The 18,945-nt window shown below is 41.5% G+C and overlaps 1 protein-coding gene across 1 annotated transcript in view; it reads right to left on the bottom strand.

Moving 5' to 3' along the window:
- The window catches only part of Dsg3 (desmoglein 3), a 29,906-nt gene extending 29,294 nt beyond the window's left edge, over positions 1-612 (bottom strand). The window contains exon 1 of the mRNA XM_052742750.1: positions 565-612. Coding sequence (XP_052598710.1) covers positions 565-612 — 48 coding nt within the window. The remainder of the gene's footprint in view (positions 1-564) is intronic.
- Positions 613-18,945: the final 18,333 nt, after the last annotated feature.

Genomic DNA, 18,945 nt, shown 5'->3' with positions numbered 1-18,945 from the left:
TCCCCCCTCCACAAAGTCTCCATACACTTTTCACATAATGGCTAACTGTAAAACCGGTTTTCTTAATAATCCTTCCAACTTGTCTAGAGTCAAAATTACTTTGATTTTAGTTCAACGGTTGGTGACTGTTCTAAAAACATGTCGGGTGTCAAGATCAGGCATGCAGAGTTCTTAGCCATATGCTTAACAAGAGATGCGTAATCCTAGAGAACAGAAGTGGCTGTGTCGTGCTTGTTTTCATTTGTGTGTTAGAAAAAGGCGCTGCTTTGAAGAAAATAAAGATGTGGAAAATAAAACCTGGGATTGGGATGAGTTAATTTGATCACTGAAGAAATACAAAATAGTTACATTAAAAATTAACTTTTTATGTTTTATATTTCTTTTCAAAATTAAACATTAAGAAAAGCAAAAAAGGAAGTAATTTAAAACTTACACAGTTTAACATTTAGTTCTGCTGCTTCCTTTTTAGAAGGTATAACAGGGATTCAGTAGACAAATTCAATCTTCTGGAGTAAGCAAAGAAGCAGAGAAAGTTTACTAGTTTTAGAATAAGATGGGACTTACCATCAGGAGGGCCAGAGGCCCCAGGGCTCTGGGGAACAGGCAGGTCATTGTTGCTGGTGTCCCTGGTGAACAAATCCAAGCCCCTCGCTGCAGCTGCTCACCCGGGTGTCCGTAGCTGATGTCTGAAGCACCCTTTCTGGCAGTGGTGGCTCTGTTGTCTGCCCTGGGACTCTCCTGGTGGCCTGTTAGTCTGTTGCTCCCCACCCCAAGCCAAGGATTGGTCTCAGCAGAAACGCTTGCATCACTGCCTCCCAGGTAAAAGCCGAGACACACCTCAGTTCCTACAGCAATGGAATCCTTTGTGGGAAGCTAAATGAGAAGTTCACAGGCCAAAGACAAGAGTCGAATAGGAAGGTACCAGATGAATAACACATTAATCATGGCGTGGAAATAGAGAGCTGGCCCTGGCCACACTTAAAGAAAAAAACCTAGTTGGCTTCTTTAGATCACAGCTGAAAACAAGAAAGCAGAAGAGGAAACAGAAAATTCCCCACATCTACTTGTGGAAAAGCTCTCGTTTTAAGGCTGACAGTGTATGGGTAAGGGTTGCATCTTAATTAATAATGTGTGTTATTGAAAGGTCTACAAACAATCAAGAAAGGACAGCACCATAGTTTGTCACTATGAGTGCAGGGTTTGAATAAAGTCAATTAGAAATAAACAGAGGCAGGCAGCTCCATGGGTGCGCTGCAGTTTGAAGTACATGATTGATGCATTGCGGAATCCGATTGTGTTGATGCTGAAGTGACATCCTATTGTGTCTTTGTTCACTTATAACTGAGGGAAAGTAGATCAACTGTCAGATAGGTTATCGCAGTGCTCTTTTAATTACTCATTTAATTTCCCGAGGCAGCCAGGCTGCACACTGCTGCATGATCAGAAGCACCCCAACATCTGGGCTGTACCCCAGGTTAGGGGAGGAGCTAGATCTTTGCTGGTTTCACAATATTCAAAGAAGGACTTGAGGAAGAACAATTTTTAATCTTTAAAAGTATTCATGCATCATTTTAGAAGTATTTTGTTTCAGGGAATTATTTTAATCCTAAAGCATTTAGCAGAAAAGATTATGTAGGCCAGGAGTTTAAAAAAATATCTGATAGGAAAATTTTTGTCTGTTTCTTTTTAATTTGTGGTGAAATAAACAGAATGTTACTATGAAATTTTTTAAAATTATACTTGGGGTGTGTGTGTGTGTGTGTGTGTGTGTGTGTGTGTGTGTGTGTGTGTGTGTATGTCTGTGTATATGTGTAGCAGGACAGAGAACAACCTTGGGTGTCATTCCTAAAGTGCTGCCTTTGACTTTTTATTTATTTATTTATCTATTTAGAGTAGGCTCTCACTCTGTATCCCTTGCCTGGACTGGAACTCACTATGTAGACCAGGCTGGTCTTGAACTCCAGGTCTTCCTGCCTCAGCCTTTTGCATGCTAAGACTGCAGATGGGCACTATCACATGCAGGTTGAGAATGTATTAATTTTTCAATTAAAAAGGTAAATTTCTTAAGAAATAATGTGAAGAAAGCAAGACTTTGTGAGTAATATTCCAATAGGTAGGGAAGAAAAGACAAGTCAAGTGCTTTCGTTTTTCTCCCATAATTTATTATCTTGCAATTCTTTAGATTATCCTTGAGCTAATGGCAAAGGGATCCACAAGCAGATGGGGCTCTCTGATTATTATTATTATTATTATTATTATTATTATTATTATTATTTGTCTCTGTGCCTTTAACAGTTCCTTTATATTTTACTGTTCTGGGTTACATAAGACAAATTCCATGCAAGTGTATGATATACCTGTGTCATGTTCTCCCACGCCCTGCTCCCCTTCTCTTTTCCCGATAACTTTCCCCGACAATTTTGTTTCTACTTTATGCTATCTATGATTGTTTGCGTTTATATTAAATCTAGGACCCACAAATGAGAGAAAACGTGTGATCTTTGTCTTTCTGAGATTGATGTAATTGCTTTAATATGATTGTCTCCATATGAATCAATATTTTGACAAATGACATACCTTCCATGTTTCTTTATGACTTAAAAACTTTCCACTGTGTATACAGACCATATTTCCCTTATCTATTCTTCTGTTGATGGACACATAGATTGGTTCCATAACTAAGTTATTATGAAAAGTGCTTCAGTAAACATGGAAGATATGCAAGAATTGCTGTGATATATTGACTTGGAATCTTTTGGGTAAATACCTAGTGTGGTGTAGCTTGGTGATATAGTACATCTATTTTCAGTCTTTTGAGGATTCTCCATACTGATTTACACGGTGGCTGTAAGCCCATGGCTCCTGTTCTTTGAAAGATGGGCTTCTTAGCAAGGTAAGTACTCTGGTATAGCTCTGTTTATATGGTTGTAAAGCTAGTCTGGAGGGTGATTCTAGGTAGTGTCTTCTACACTTAATGGGGCTTTCTCTTGCTACTTAATTTGTGTTTGGAGTCAAAGAGGTTGCGAACTGTCATGTGGTGGTGGGAATTTGAACCTGGGTCCTCTGGAAGAACAGACAGTGCTCTTAACCACTGAGTGTTTTCCAATACTTTCTGTCTGAGCAATGGTGCTATTATTCTTGGGATAATGGCTTGGAAACCCAAGCCTGGCTTGAACTGGCTCTTGTTCAAGAGACTAAAATAAAAATGAGAATCATAACAATAACAATTAAAGGGGAGCTTTATTGTATGTGTTGGTTGTGTGCCCCAACTAATGTACCATGTGAAGACAGGAGAGGTTGAAAGCAGATCCAACACAAGCTGAAAAATTCATCTTCTCTTTGCTGGAAATTGAACCTCGGAAGCCAAGCAATGAAAGCGAATACTTATTCAAATGTGCAGAGTCTCCAGAAGTTTCCATGCCGTTTTTGAAGCTTGTTATCTATAGTAGCTCCCTCATCCATCAAGTACAGAACACTAATTAGACCTCGGCTTCCCTGGCAAGCCTTTGCTGGTTTCCATTGCTTCCACTGGAAACATGTATGTAGTCCATGTCACATTTTACTACTTTTTTATGTTTCATTGTGCTTGAATGTTCACAAATTCATGAACTGAGATTAGTGCCACCAATCAAAAATGTACCTGTCTTTTGATATGGCTTGCAAAAAGTATGGGTCTATCTTCTTTTGTTTTTCAGGGTAGTGGGAACTATATACCTCTTCCATTCTGATCATCCAGGGGAGACATTCAGACATTCCAGGAAGTCTGACAGTGCTACAGAGAACAGCATACATTTAATTAGTGGGAACCAAGCTCTTGTCCCACAATGCTTCACCATGCTTCTGTGATTCTTGGGAATATCTTTAAAGAAAGCACAATGTAATCTTTTTTTCTTTTTGGCATGTGTTTGCTTGTGGTATCAAGGATTAAGCCCAGGACTTTGCACAGGCCAACTGAGCAGTCTATTACTGAGCTATGTTCTGACTTATATGCTGACTCCAGTCCAGACTTCAGAGGGTAAATTTACATTTTAAAAATGAATGTATCTGGCAACCAGGTCAGGCTCTCTTTGCTCTGAGTTGGTATGATTTAGTAGTTGCTTACTTGTGGGAATTTTTTTTTCCCCAAGGTAATGAAATGTATGAGTGAGAAGTTTTCCAGATGAACCTCGATGTAGATTTAGAATAAATTTACCATTGGTTCCTGTGATTGTTGGAGGTAAAACTGACAGACTTGAGTCCTTTTACAAAAATGTATATTGAAGTCATGAGTTCCTTTCTTCTCCTAGCCACCCTAGCCAAGTTCCTAGCATCACTCTTATGTGGAGACAAGGATTTACAACCTTGTTCTTGCTCAAGTCGCTGCTCACTAACAGCCTACATGATGTTTTTTTTTTTTTTTTAAAGATTCTGTCTCCTATGCTGGGTGGTGGTGGTGTATGACTTTAACCCCAGCAGGTGGAAGGCAGAGACAGGCAAATCTCTAAGTTCAACATCAGCCTGGTCTAGGGATGGCTAGGGCTACACAGAAAAATCCTGTCTTGAAAAACCAAAAAAAAAAAAAAAAAACCCAAACAAAACAAAAATCCATGTACAACTTTCTGAACAGAACACTAACAGTGTAGGCACTAAGATCAACAATTAATAAATGGACCTCATGAACCTGAAAAGCTTCTATAAGGCCAAAGACACCATCAATAGAACAAAACTGCAGCCTACAGAATGGGAAAAGATTTTCACCAACTTCACATCTGATAGAGGACTAATATCCAAAATATATAAAGAACTCAAGAAACTAGATCTCAAGAAATAATCCAATTAAACAATGGGGTACAGATCTAAGCAGAGAATTCTCAATAGGAAAATCTTGAATGGCTGACAAAACACTTAAGAAATGTTCAGTGTCCTTGGCTGTCAGGGAAATGCAAATTAAAATGACTTTGAAAGTCTACCTTATACCAGTCAGAAGGCCTAAGTAACAGCTCATGCTGGCCAGGATGTGCAGTAATGGGAACTCTCCTCCATTCCTGGTGGGAATGAAAACTTGTTCAGCCACTATGAAAATCAACACGGTGGTTCCTCAAAAAATTGGGAATTGATCTACCTCAAGACTCAGCTGTATCACTCTTGGACCTATACCCAAAGGATGCTCCATCCTACCACAAGGACACTTGTTCAATCATGTTCATTGTGGCTTTATTGATAATAGCCAGAAACTGAAAACAACCTATATGGTCCCTCAGCTGAAGAATGGATAGAGAAAATGTGGTACAATTACACAATGCAGTATCACCTAACTGTTAAAAAAAATGGCATCATGAGGTTTGTAGGCAAAAGGATGAAACTAGAAAAAAAATCATCCTTTGCTGGGGGGATGTCTTTCTGTATGCTGTGAATATATGTTGTTCCTATCAGTTAATAAATAAGCTGCTTTGGCCTATGGCAAGGCAGCTTAGAGGCAGACGGGCAAGTAGAGAGACAGGAAGAAGAAAGGCAGAGGCAGGAGAGATGCCAGCCTGCTGCCCAAGGAACAACATGCCAGCAGATTGTTAAGCATGGAACACATGACAAAACATAGATGAATAGAAACGGGTTAATTTAAGATATAAGAGCCAGCTAGCAAGAGGCCTGCCATAGACCATACAGTTTGTAAATAATATAAGCTTCTGTGTGTTTACTTGGGTCCCAGTGGCTATAGGACTGCAGGTGAGAGAGATTTGTCTGAACTGCAGGGTGCGGGAGGGTGGGGTGTGGGGTGGGGTGGTAGTGGGTGGGACTGGAGAAACTTTCCGACTACAATCCTTAGTGAGGTAACCTAGACCCAGAGAGACAAATATACTCACTAATAAGTGGATATTAGCTGTTATATAAAGATAATCAGGCTACAATCCACAGACCCAGAGAGGGTAGATAAAGAAAAGGGCTCTAGGGAGGACACATGGATCTCTCTGGGGAAGGAAAATAGAATAGATTTTGTGGTTGGACTGGGGGTGGATGAGGATGGGAGTGGGAGGGATCAAGTAGTAGGGGAATGAAATGGAGGGAGAGAGTCCAGGGAGGGATGGCTGGAATTGGGGAGTATTTGGGACTGGTGTGGACACCTAGTATAGTGGAAACTTCCTGGAATCTATGAGGGTGACCCTAGTAAGGACTCCTTGTAATGGAAGATACAGAGTCTAAACTGGCAATTTTTTGTAGCTAGGCAAGGCTTCCAGCAGTGGGCTGGGTTGCATTCAGTTGAGTTGTTGGCCAAGGGGTCCCATTTACCCAGGCTGAAGCTAGGACAGTACATTGTTCTTTGAAAACTGATAGTGTGTCCCCATTGCTGAGGACATCAGCACACAGCTTATTGAACTTAGAGAGGTTGAGCTTGTGTTTGCATGGAACCTTCACCCCTACATTCTAGCATCCTTGGTGTGAGAAGGTAATCTTCAGGTTACTGAAAAAGAAACCTGGACATTAACCTAGCCACAAAATGGTCGACCTACAATCTGTCCTCCTTGTAAGATGTGCTGGGGTAATGGTGGCACAGAACTTGTAGGACTGGCCAACCAATGTCTGACTTACCTTGAGGCCCATGCCATGATAGGGAGCCCATTCCTGACACTGCTTGAATGACCAGGAACCAGGATAGCCCACAGACCTCAGATTGGTGCCTTGCTCTCCATTTGTCAACAGAGAGGCTTCCTCTGGCAGCATGTGGGAGTGGGTGCAGAGACTCACACTCAGACATTATGCAGAGTCTGAATTGGAGCTCTCCATTGGGTCCCTTCCCTTAGAGCTTTAGGGAACCCCACAGAAGAGGAGGAGGAAATACTGTTGGAGTCAGAGGGGGACAGAGGACACCAGGAGAACATGGCCCACCGAATCAACTAGTCAAGGCTCATAAGGGCTCACAGAGCCTGAAGTGGCAAGCACGGGCCTGCACGGGTCCACGCCAGGTATATGTTACGGCTGTTAGCCTGGTGTTTTGTGGGAGTCCTCTCTTAACAGAGGGAGCAGATGTGTCTCTGACTCTTTTGTCTGCTGTTGGGACTCTTTTCCTATTGGGTTGCTCTGTCCAGCCTCAATCTGAGGGCTTTTGCCTTGTCTTATTGTATCTTGTTTTGTAGTATTTGGTTGTTGTCTCTTGAAGACCTGCTCTCTTCTGAAGGCAAACCTAGGAGGAGTGGAGGGAGAGGAAACTGTGGTTGGGATGTATTATAAGACAGAAGAATCTATTTTCAATAAAAAAGATACCATCTACTGTGTATTAAAGACAGAATCTAATCTGCCTATTACAGCTTTAAATACCACAGGATCCTCGACTTCTTCTTTCTATTGGTTGAATTGTACCAGTATCATTACTAGCAATTTTTTTGTTTTTGTTTTTTTCAAGACAGAGATTCTCTGTGTAGCTTTGGAGCCTGTCTTGGATCTCACTCTGTAGACCAGGCTGGCCTTGAACTCATAGAGATCCGCCTGCTTCTGTCTCCTGAGTGCTGGGTAACAATTTTTGTGAATTAAATCACAACCCATTTCTTCTTCTAAGGGAAGAAATATCAAGTGGAATATTCTACTGGCTTCTCAACCCCACACTGGAGATGTAGTGACCGCTGGTCAGCACCTGGACTCTCTGTCACGTCACACATGCTGACGGTGGAAGGATGCTGTCTGTAAGCAGCACAACACCCTGAGAAGAAGCGGTCCAAAGACCTCAGTTTTCAGTGCAGTGGGTAACCACCAGCTGTGCCATGGTAAGGGAGTATATATCTAACTGCAAGTAACGTGTCAACTTAATTCTTCAAGGCCTGTGCATATTTGACTCAAGACTCATGTTTTACCAGTGAGGTACTGGGCATCTATGCTTGTGTGATTAGTAGTTACCAATAAATTCGCAAGACCTGTAAAACTTGCACAACTCACTGTGCTCTGTGATTTTTCTATTGTATCCTAACCAGAAGTTATGAGACACTTCCTGAAATGATTAAGCGGTGAGAATAGAAATTTCAAAAGGATTTTGTCACTTCTGCTTTTCAGGGGACAGAATAACTCTACCCCATGAGAACCTACTTTGCATTCACCTTGTGGTTGGGAAAATGCTGACCTACAGTTTGGAATATGTTTGGTTGGCCTTTCTTTGCGACATTATCATTGTACCCTTTGACATTAAGGGTAGACTCCACTGTCTACCTCAATTGTTCACAAATCTGTCTTAGTGAGATATGTTGGTTAGTCTACAGAAATTTACTATACTGTTTTACATTGCTTTGTTTCAGACTATAATTACAATTTACTTTCTTTGTTTAAACTTCTCTAGGATCCCAAGGGTTATTTAGTCTGAACATTAGATGTGTCTGTCAAAGAACAGTCCTTTGAACCAAGACTAGACCAGATGCAGCATATGTGGCCCCCTTTCTAGAAACTTAATCTAAAGAGGGATGAAAACAGAGAAGACTCCACCTCTCTCTTCCCTCACCATGACGGCTGCTCCATGAGTCATGTTAGGGTTAGTTTCTGGTGAATTATACAAAAGACAAATTTGATGGTTGTTTGTTCTCGTCCTTCATCTTGTGCAATATAGAGGCTTAGTATTAATCTTCCATTCTCTGGTGCAGAATCAGGCTGACACATTCTCAAGACACCCTTTTATTGCTTTAGAAATAGAAGAGGCACAGTGCCGCCTGGTCAGACATCACTTGGAGGAAGTGATGAGCTCAGGCTACTTAACCGCTAGGTAAGAGTGTCCCTGCTCTAAACATCCACAACATTCAATCAGACTACCGATGTTTTCTTATTTTTGAAGAGGAACTACATTTTTTATAATTAGTGTTTTCATAGGAGTCAGGTGATATCTTCAGTGTTTTCACATTTATCATCACATATTTATTTGCATGTGGTACTTTCCTTAGGAAAATTTAATTCCTAGAAACATTTAAGGGGAAGTATAGAAAAAATGCAGAAAGCAAGTAACTTTCCTGGAGTAATGAGAAATTAGATAGTGACATGAGAAAATAATCTATTTAGAATCTTAGCTAAAAATGATCAAATATTTGGAAGTAATTTTTCTAAGGATTCACAGAAGATAATTAAAGAAGGCTATAAAATACAAGAAAATAACAGTAAGATATTATGTTCCTGGGAGAGACAAATTGCTGTTGTAATGTAACAAATCTTTTTTAAAATTCTGTCCTTTTTCAGGACTGACTGTAGTCTAAGCAGCGCATGTTGCTGGGGCACTAGAAGACCACATGGAAGAAAAAAAAGTTCCTAAATTCTCATGAAGGAAAAACTGAGGCTGATATTATACTGAGTGGTAGAGTGTGTGATTACCATGTGCGACGCCATGGGTTCAACCCCTAGCTCATTTTGCCCAATGAAATTCAATAATAGCAAAAACATAATCATTGAGAAGAAGGCTAAAGGGCCTTGCTTTATCAAAAATTACCCTAGTGCTATTATCCCCAAAGAAACTATTAGAAGTGTTGCTTCTAGGGGCCTAGGGAGTGGCTCAGTAATAGAGTGGCATTGAGTTTGATTTTCAGCACCTACATTGGGCAGCTCACAATTACTTGTTACCCAGCCCCATGAGGATGCTCTGCCTTCACCAACACCTGTGTTCATGATCACATGCCCCTCCTACATGCACATGATTAAAAATAAATATATATATTTTTTAAAAAAGTGATTGCTTCTGAAGTCAGGGCTGTCATGGAAGGCTTTGGCTACAGCAAGGCTGACTTTGCTTCTAATTCTTTCTTTGCTCCTGTTGCAGACAGAAGAAGAAATAGTCTAGTTGTAAGCTTGGGAGATGGTATCAAGTTGGTTCAGCCACCATAACCTTGTCTCCTTGGTTTTCCATCTAGGGCTTTCTTTAGGGGGCTATACTGATGAGCAGACATATGCTAATCTTATTCTAGCTAGAGTTCAACAGGACACACTCCATACAATGGTAGTGCTAGTGTAGGCTATACAATGGCTGGGCAAGTCATATTCTGAGATGGGAGTTTGCGTGCATCTTGTGGTTGCCTGTCTCACCCATACCAGTCACCATTTAGGTTTTACATATATATAACTACTTTTGTCTGTTTCTTTTCATTTGTTTCTCAATTGCTCCCACTATGTAGAGGTAAAGAATATTAGTGCCCCAACACTCGATGAGGATGACATTGTTCCACAAGTAGATAAATAAGATAAACAGAACGCAGAAAGTAGAATATTTTGCAAACAATAAGAATTAATTTAAGACATCCCAGTTGACTTCCTGGGATATGTTTTGAATCCCATTGCATAAGAAGACCAAGATATAAAATTGCACATATTTTTACATATATTAATATGTGACTCTATATGTATATGTTTTATATGGTTAAAAATGATTGCTTGAATAAAGAGAAAATATGAAGGACAAATGCTAAGCTGTTAGGATAAATTTTCACATAAAATATTGTTGCTAGTACATATTCCATAGAAGGGAAGAGTCATTCAACTAAGAAGAAGATGGAAAAGGTCTCATTGGAACTTCTTATCACTGTTTTACTTTTATGTTACTATTTTAATTTATATATTAATACATCATATTTATGCATGTCTTAGTTAGGGTTTCTATTGCTGTGAAGAGACACCATGACCATGGCAACTGTAACAGAGAAAAACATTTAATGGGCTGGCTTATAGTTCAGAGGTTCAGTCCATTATCATCATGGTGGAACATGGCAGTGTATAGGCAAACATGGTGCTAGAGAAGGAGCTGAGAGTCCTATATCTTGACTAGTAGGCAACGGGAAGTGGTCTGAGACACTGGGCATGGCTTGAACATGTATGAGACCTCAAAACCCACTCCCACAGTGACACACTTCCTCCAACAAGGCCATACCTACTCCAATAAAGCCACACCTTCTAATAGTGACATTCCCTATGAGCTTATGGGGGCCAATTACATTCAAGCTACCACATTCACCTATGCCAAATATAATATATGCATCTGAAAAGTAAAATATTTTGATTAAAATGTACTTTTATTTTTTCAAAGCAGTTGATATTTAAAACTATCTAGAAAACACGAACTTGGCCCTATCATGAAAAGTTATATATAATTATTATTTTAGAGCTTTGTCTACTAACAAAAACACCATACAAACATTGAACTATTGAATTTCTTTGAACCACATGTTTTCCTCTCAATGAGAAATGCAGTTTGAAGACACGATGCTACACACGCTGTGCTGAAGGTGTTGGCAGCTTGACCAACTACATGCTTTTTCTTCTATTATGGCTGATAGGGTTGACATTTGAAGAGAGAAACAGCAGCAGGGCTGAGGAAGAACATTCCTTTCACCGTGCCTTGAAATGAAAAGCCCAATGAGCATCTTTTATTATTTGGAAATAGCATCCTTATTGTGGAGGATAAGAGTTTTGCAGTCCTGGCAACAGGTGTTTATAGAAAATGACCTTGCTAATACCTCTGAGACTCACCAGCAAATTTCTAGGGACATGAAAGATTTTACAAAGAAATTCTAGGGCTGAGATGTTTGCTCAGTGCCAGAGTACTTGCTTTTAGCATGCCAAGATCGTGGGTTCAATTCTCAGCACCATCAAAAACAAAGGAAGAGGAGGAGGAAGATCCCAGATCTGTTGATGGAAGGCACAGCCCAGTGTAAAGGGGTAGATCCTGAAAGGTGAATGTGTTGCCAGCTGTCCTCTTCATCATTCAAGGCAATGTCTTTGGAAAGTCTACTGAGATGTGCAAGCCTACTGAGATGTGAGCCAACAACTGCATCAGATGTGTCTAATCCAAGAGCCTAACAGGAATTCCAAGTGGCAGCTTGAGTCATGTTGCTATATCTTAAATCAAGACAGCCTTGAATAAAGTACGTAACATGAAAGAGCATGCAGTTCAAGAGAGTGGGACTCTTCCAAAGGAGTAGAGCACGAGTTCTGAGGGGGAAGGGCCCATACCTGCCACTTTCCACTTCTCACTGGGTTCATTACTTGACTCTCACTATGCATCTATTGAGTATGTTGAGTATATGGACTCATCACTGGGTAAGAGTGAAGAGATGAGGGGAATTGAATGTGGTTCTTAGGTAGGCTCCAGATGTGCCAGAGACAGAGCAAAGGATCTCCCACTTACAGCCCTTAACTCCTTTCAGGCTACAGTCTAAAGACCATCAACACCTATACAGTTGACTTCAGCCAGGCCTGGAAGCTGAGATTCAGTGAACACATACTTAATTGTGCTGCTCAGCACTTATTTAAATATTAATTAGCTTACCCTAAATGCCCTGCATTGGAGATGTTTTTAACTCTCTTTTACCAGACAGCCAAGGCTCTGAAGCAATGAATACCGGATTTCACCCAAAGTCACAATGCTGGTATGCTGAGGATTTGGGCCAGATGTTGGTCTCTCAAAAGGCCATCATCACTACATCATGGAGCATTATGTAACTTGGCAGGAAGTAGAATAGTTATCTGCAAGTACCTCACTGGTGGGCTGGAAACAAAACGGACTTATCTACAATGGTCCTAGTTTTCTAAAATCATGATAGTTATTGGAATGTCAAATATCTTTAGATCTGTATGTTTCTCATAGTGGGGTTTTTATTTTGTCTTTGTACCCATTTCCTGGCTCATACATTAGATTTGCCTTTTTGTCCTTAAATAAATTCTCTGGCTTATCTTTGTACAATGGCAGGCTATAAGATCTCCTCCTCATCCTAGAGTGGTTCTGTGCATGCCCAGCAGGGAGGCATGGTGCTCAGAGAAGCCAAGAACAATACTGAAGTGGACACACCCAGTCTGGTAGCAATTGTTCCCACACAATGAAGTCTGAATAAAGACCCAAAAGACTGGGCCCAGAGGACTTCTGGACCCTTAGTACAGGGAAGATAGCGGCTTCAGAGAGGGTGTGGGGGCTTCTCGCTCCTTCTCCCAGACCTTCCCCTCTTCATCTCTACCTGTGTCCTTTATAATATCCTTTACATAAAAATCTGGTAAACGTTTCCCCGAGTTCTGGGAGCTTCCAGAGAAATTAATGAAATCTGAAGGATGATATTGATTTCTTATGGGTGGGTCAGAAGCAAGGTGATGTAACCTGGGGTTTGTGACTGACATCCAAAGCATGTGTGGGCAGCCTGGGGACTGAGTTCTCAAACCCTGAGGTTGACACTGGCTGTAGGTGGGCGGTGTCAGGCTGGATTGGTTTGGAGGGTACCCCGAGTTTCTGCTGTAGATTTGCAGGTGGCTTGCTTCCTGCTGGCTAGCAATCCCCCGACTCTCACAGTCACAGAAGTGTTCTTTGTTGATGTATGTGTGTGACAGGAGAGAGACATGACAGCTTTACTGCCTATTTTGTGTCCAATTTCTTCTTTCCCTCTTTCTGTTCCTCCCCGACTCCTCACCTCTGTGACTCAGGTCTTGCTGTATTGGCCTGGCTAGGCAACATTCACTCTAGGGGCGTGTGTTTGAAATGGATGATGTCATGTTTTCATCCTGGGTATTTTCACTACTCTAAAAATGTCTGTGCTCTGCTGATTAATCCTCCTCTCAACCTTTAGTAGATACTGATTTTTACTATTCCTATAGTCTCACCTCTTGCATAGTGTCAGGTAGTTGGAATCACACATTAGGTAGCTGCATAGCGGTATCTGCAGAGGCCTGGAGATGGTGTAAAAATCATCTGGAACTGGAGTTACGGGCACTTCTGAGATGCTACGTGGGTGCTGGGAATGCAGCCTGTGTCCTTTGCAGGAGCCGCAAATGCTCTTAACTGAAGAGCGATTGCTAGATTCTCTTCCTAAGCTTTTGTTATTAGTAGCCTGCATCATCTCTCTATTTTTTTAATTCCAGCTAGAAGGTCATCAATTTTATTAATATTTGTAAAGAGCCAGCTTGTGATTTTATTGGTTATCTTTACTGCTTTCTTGATTTTTAATTCCTTGATTTTTGCTCTAATTTTCATTATTTTTCTTTGGATTCAACTCGTACTTCATTTTGCATTAATCTTTTCTCTGTTCGTGTCTTCCTCATTCTTCCTTTCTCCACCTTTTTCTTCTCCCTCCTTCCCTTTCTTCTTTCTTGTTGAGACAAGACCTTGCTACATAGCTCAGTTTAACCTTGAATTCACAATCCTCCTGCCTCTGCCTTCAGAGTGCTGGGATCACATGTGTATGCCAGCACACCCAGTTCATTTTTACTATTTATGTCAGAAACTAGGATTACTGACTTTAGATTTTTTCTCCTTATTGAACATATATATTCAGCACTACGAATTCCTCTCTGAAGACTTCTTTCTGTGCACCCTGCAGTGTTTTAAAAGTCATGCTTTCATTTAGTTCAAAATATTTAAATTTGAGATTTCTTCTTAGACTCATGTATTATTGACTTTTTAATTAATAAATAAAAACACAAACTTTTGTTGAAAATACAAATAAAAAAATTGTCACCAAATTCTGAGATTACCTCTGTTCACCCTTTGAAGTATATGTCTTGTCTGTAAAACCATGGGCATCTTCTTTGCAGGGTGTTTGGGAGAAAGAATAAGGTAACTAAATAAGTATCTGAAATAAAAATCTTCACATTTAGTAACTTTTAGGAGTATTGGTCAAATAACAAAATGTATTAAGAATGATCTAATTTTTAGATTGCCCTCTCGTTTGTTAACATATATATGTATACAACTGTGGGTTTGTAAATATATAGATGTTTCTGGAGGAAAAAGGAAAAGAAAATCCTCCTAGATAAGCATGCAAAGAGCAGAGAGTACACAGTATATCCACTTCCCTTTCCTCACACAATCTCTTCCTGTTGCTTCTGTATCACATTCCTTTTTAAACAAGAGTCTACTGTATGTGCTCTTTTGTCCTTGGTTTTTTTCTGTGAATGATCTTACCTTCTCTATGTTAATGAACATCTTCTGTGACTCTCAGATCTTATTTAAATCTCAAATCAACAAGAACAACCATACCAAAAAAAAAAAAAAGAAAAAAAGGAAAAGGCTTTTAGAGTTGATTTGTCCAATCCAAGGGTCTGACTCAGCCACAGTTCCACCTTCCATGCTGTTTATTCTGTGATGGTTAGTCTTGAGTACTAACATGAAATACCTGCAAAGAGCACATCTCAGTCAAGAAATTGTTCTTGCCAGATAGGCCTGTGAGGCATTTTCTTGATTGCTAATTGACGTAAGTTCCTAGTGATCTGTAGTGGTGTTCTGTTTAGCCCTTCATTTGAATTCCCAAACACTTCACGTGTGGTCCAGTCACTGTAGGTGATCGCATCCCTGGGCAGGTAGGTGGTCCTGAGTTGTACAGGAAATCAGGCTGAGCAAGCCACTGGTAGCAAGTCAGTAAGCAGCACCCCTGCACAGCTTCTGCTTCAGTTCCTGCCTCCAGGTTCCCCTTACCCTGGCTTTCCATCTTCAGGGATGGACTCTAACTTATAAGTCAAATTAGCCCTTTTCTCCCCAGGTTGCTTTAGGTCAGTGTTTTATTACAGCAACCAAAAGCAAACCAGATACCACAATAGTGCCCTTCTATTGTGATCTTTACAGACCTCAGCTTCTGTGTGTCTGAGCCAGTTATTCCCACAGACGTCCTATTTTTGGGTATGACCTCGCAGTCAGGTTTACTTGACACCCCATCCTTTACTATTTCCAGTCCTCTGCCTTTTTCTTGTTGTCTCTAAGGATTCATTAGATTCCCATCAAATGCTTTGATGAATGACGCATTCTGTCTGCCTCATTTTGCATCTCATCGGAAGGTGGAGTCTGAGTCGATTGATTCACTTGCTTTTTTCTTTTCTTTCTTTCTTTCTTTCTTTCTTTCTTTCTTTCTTTCTTTCTTTCTTTCTTTCTTTCTTTCTTTCTTTCTTTCTTTCTTTCTTTCTTTCTTTCTTTCTTGACCTACACTCAAATTAACTCAGGATAAAAGAAGAATGGAGACTTTAAAAGTTTCTAGTGACCTGTAGTGGTGTTCTGTGTAGCCCTTGATCTGAATGCCCAAACACTTCACTTGTTGCAGTATAAGATTTCTGAAATATACCAGATATTAAGCTTTTTTATTGCTTCTTCATGGTCTAAAGACAGCTGCCTCCAAAGGTACCTGGCATGTCACAGATGGTCACAGGGACAAGCAGGATAAGAGGTGCAGAACCGAAAACTTTGTCAACATCATTTCCTGTCCACATCTAACTTTATTCTCCACAAGCTCAACACCGCTGGAAGGACACGTGACAAACTCTACCCTCTTTAGAGATAACAGGCTGTTATCCCTGTTTTGGCCCAGTGGACATTCCCAGCCTCCTTTCCCGGCATTCCCAGCATGCACTTCGTCCTTTGTGGCCTGATTGCAGACAGCCGCAGACAGCACTTCCCATTACTTTGTTAGCTGCTGCCCAGACTCACTCAGCTCAAGATGTGTCTTCTTCAGGTATCTACCTGGCATCAGCCATGCAGGTGGAGCTGTGTGTTTGCATGTCCAGAGGCCCTGGGTAAACTTTCTTCAATGCTATACTGAAATGTTTGCCTAAGAGTTGATCTCTTAAGCCCAGCACTTGGGAGTCAGAGGCAGGGCGGCAAGCTCTATGACTCTGAGGTCAACCCAGTTCTAGGCAGCCAGTACCACATGGTGAGACTCTGTCTTAAAAAATTAACTTCTCTAATCAGTCTGTGATATTCCTCAATGGTAGGCATCATGCTCTGTACCCTGAGTGCCTGCCAATCAATACTTGTTGAACAGCAATGAACCTTGCACAAATTTAAGGTGCATGGTTCTGAGGATGACATCGGTTTATAGGGCTGGAGTCTCCAGAGCAAACCTAAGATCAGGGTGAGAGACACCAGTCAGATGGGAGGATGGGGCCATTCTCAGTGCCTGAGACTGTTTGGTCAGCAATGTTTGGAAACCCAAATGAAGAAGATTCAAGTATGTCTAAGTTAGGACTAGCTAGAGAAAAATAAATGCACAAAACAAAAATAGAAAATTTGGAGTCAAAATTAGGAATAATCCACCAGGAATCAGAACAGGTAGTCGTTTAGTCCTTCTGACTCCTAATCAGGAAGCCACTTTATTTCTCAGAACAGGGACTTCACCTATGCTGAGAACTGGATGTGACTTGTGCTTCCTGGTAAGGCTGGAGAAGGCTGGGCAGACGTGGGTGTGGCTGGATCCCTGGCAGGCGGGTGAGCACAGCCCACCACACCCTCAGGGCACGCCCTTCCTTCTCTGAGGCAGGTGAGTCTTCCTTTTTGCTGTTTTAGTCTCCCCTATCCTCTCATCTCTTTTTATGTTTTATTAGTCCCTGTTTTCTTTTCCTTCGCGTAAGCTCCCACTGGGAATACGGTAGAACTGAAATCTGTATTCATCTATCGGTCAGAGGGAGTTTACCTCTCATACTGTCACTCAAAAAGATAATTATCCTCAAGTAACATTCTGTTTTCATGTTTGAGAGATCAGTTAGTTACAATCCTCGATACTCATTAAGGAACCATTAAAACTGACCCTGATAAAAAGTCAGCTGCTGGGGGTGGGGGTGGGGGTGGGTTGGGATGTTCTGAGCCTGATCTTAATAAAAGTTGAAGCACTAGAGCCCAGGTCCCCTTTGTTAGAATTCTACCCTCACTCCAGCTACATGACTGCACATGCGCAGTTCGGGGTCTTGTGTCTTACGTCATTAGTGGGCACTGGCAACTACGTACACACGGTGTAGTCACACAATCTGCGCCTTAAGAGCCTGATGCAGACCCCACGCTCCTTTGGCTCTCTCTGCTCTGCTCCCCTCTCACCCCACCCCACCATCTTTCTCTCTCTCCAGGCCTGGCTCTCCTCTCTCCTCTCCCCTCTCTTCCTCCCAATAAAGCTCTCTACAACTAGGTAGTCGTGGCCATGTCTCGTGACTTTTCTGCCAGTAACCAGTGCCACCAGTGCTGCATGCCGCCACCAGCACCGTTTATCAGATCTTTCACCCTCTACTCCCATCCAGAGGGGCAGACAGGGAAAACCATAGGGCACCCACCCACAAGGAATCCCAGTCTTCCAGAACAGTTACCCTTCAAGGCTCAGCTGCTCCTTGTCTTCCCAGAGTGTCATTCTCTACTTTCTCTTAGCATCCTGGAAAGTTTGCTGCACACAAAGAGTACCCCTCAGAATTGATTTCTTTTTGAACAAAATGCCTGGAATGCCTCATGTCACTGTTGCATTAAAAAACATCTAGTATCTGCCCAGATATAACAGAATGGGGCCTGGGAAGAGTAAAATCCTTGCCATGTTAGCATGAGGACCTGAGTTCAATCCCCTGAAGTCACTTTGTGGCGGGGGCAGGGGGGATGGGGTACACATGACAATGTGTGCTTGTGATCCCAATGCTGGGGAGGCAGAGATATGTGGGGTTTGATGGCCTGATGGTCTAGACAGCCTGGTGAGCTCCAGGTCATCAGGAGACCACGTCTCCAAAAATAAAAAGTGCAGGATACCTATAAAAGACACTGTCAAGGTTGTTCTCTAGTTTATACATGCCCATGCACAAGTGGGCACCCACCCACAAACATGCATGCATGTGTGTGCTCATACACCCCGCCCCCACACACAGCTGAGCACTGAATAACTTTATACCTAGAGACTCTGTTGTTGGAGAAACTCAAATTTTGCTGGTGATGAAACCCAGATAGTGGGTTTCTCTACCGTTGAATTGCTCATTGTGGGTAGAACTGGGGCCAGAATCTCATACCTGGTTTTGAGGTTAGGATGAGAGAGTGCCACTGGATAATGGGATCAAGAACCCACCTTTACAAAATGTAGTGTGTTTTATGCCCAGGAAGCCGAAGATAAAAGAAGAAGAGTCAAAGTGAATTTGTGTTCATTTCCGCCTGTAATCCCAGCGCTGTAGAGGCTAAGGCAGGAAGATCTCCAGTTCTAAGCCTACCAGAGCTGTGTAATGAAACCCTGTCCCCCCAAAAAAAGTGTGTGTGTGTGTGTG

This window comes from Peromyscus californicus, unplaced genomic scaffold (assembly GCF_007827085.1).
Source record: "Peromyscus californicus insignis strain IS unplaced genomic scaffold, ASM782708v3 Scaffold_17__1_contigs__length_78620276, whole genome shotgun sequence".
Taxonomy (NCBI): Eukaryota; Metazoa; Chordata; class Mammalia; order Rodentia; family Cricetidae; genus Peromyscus; species Peromyscus californicus.
This window is presented reverse-complemented; position numbering and strand designations above follow the sequence as displayed.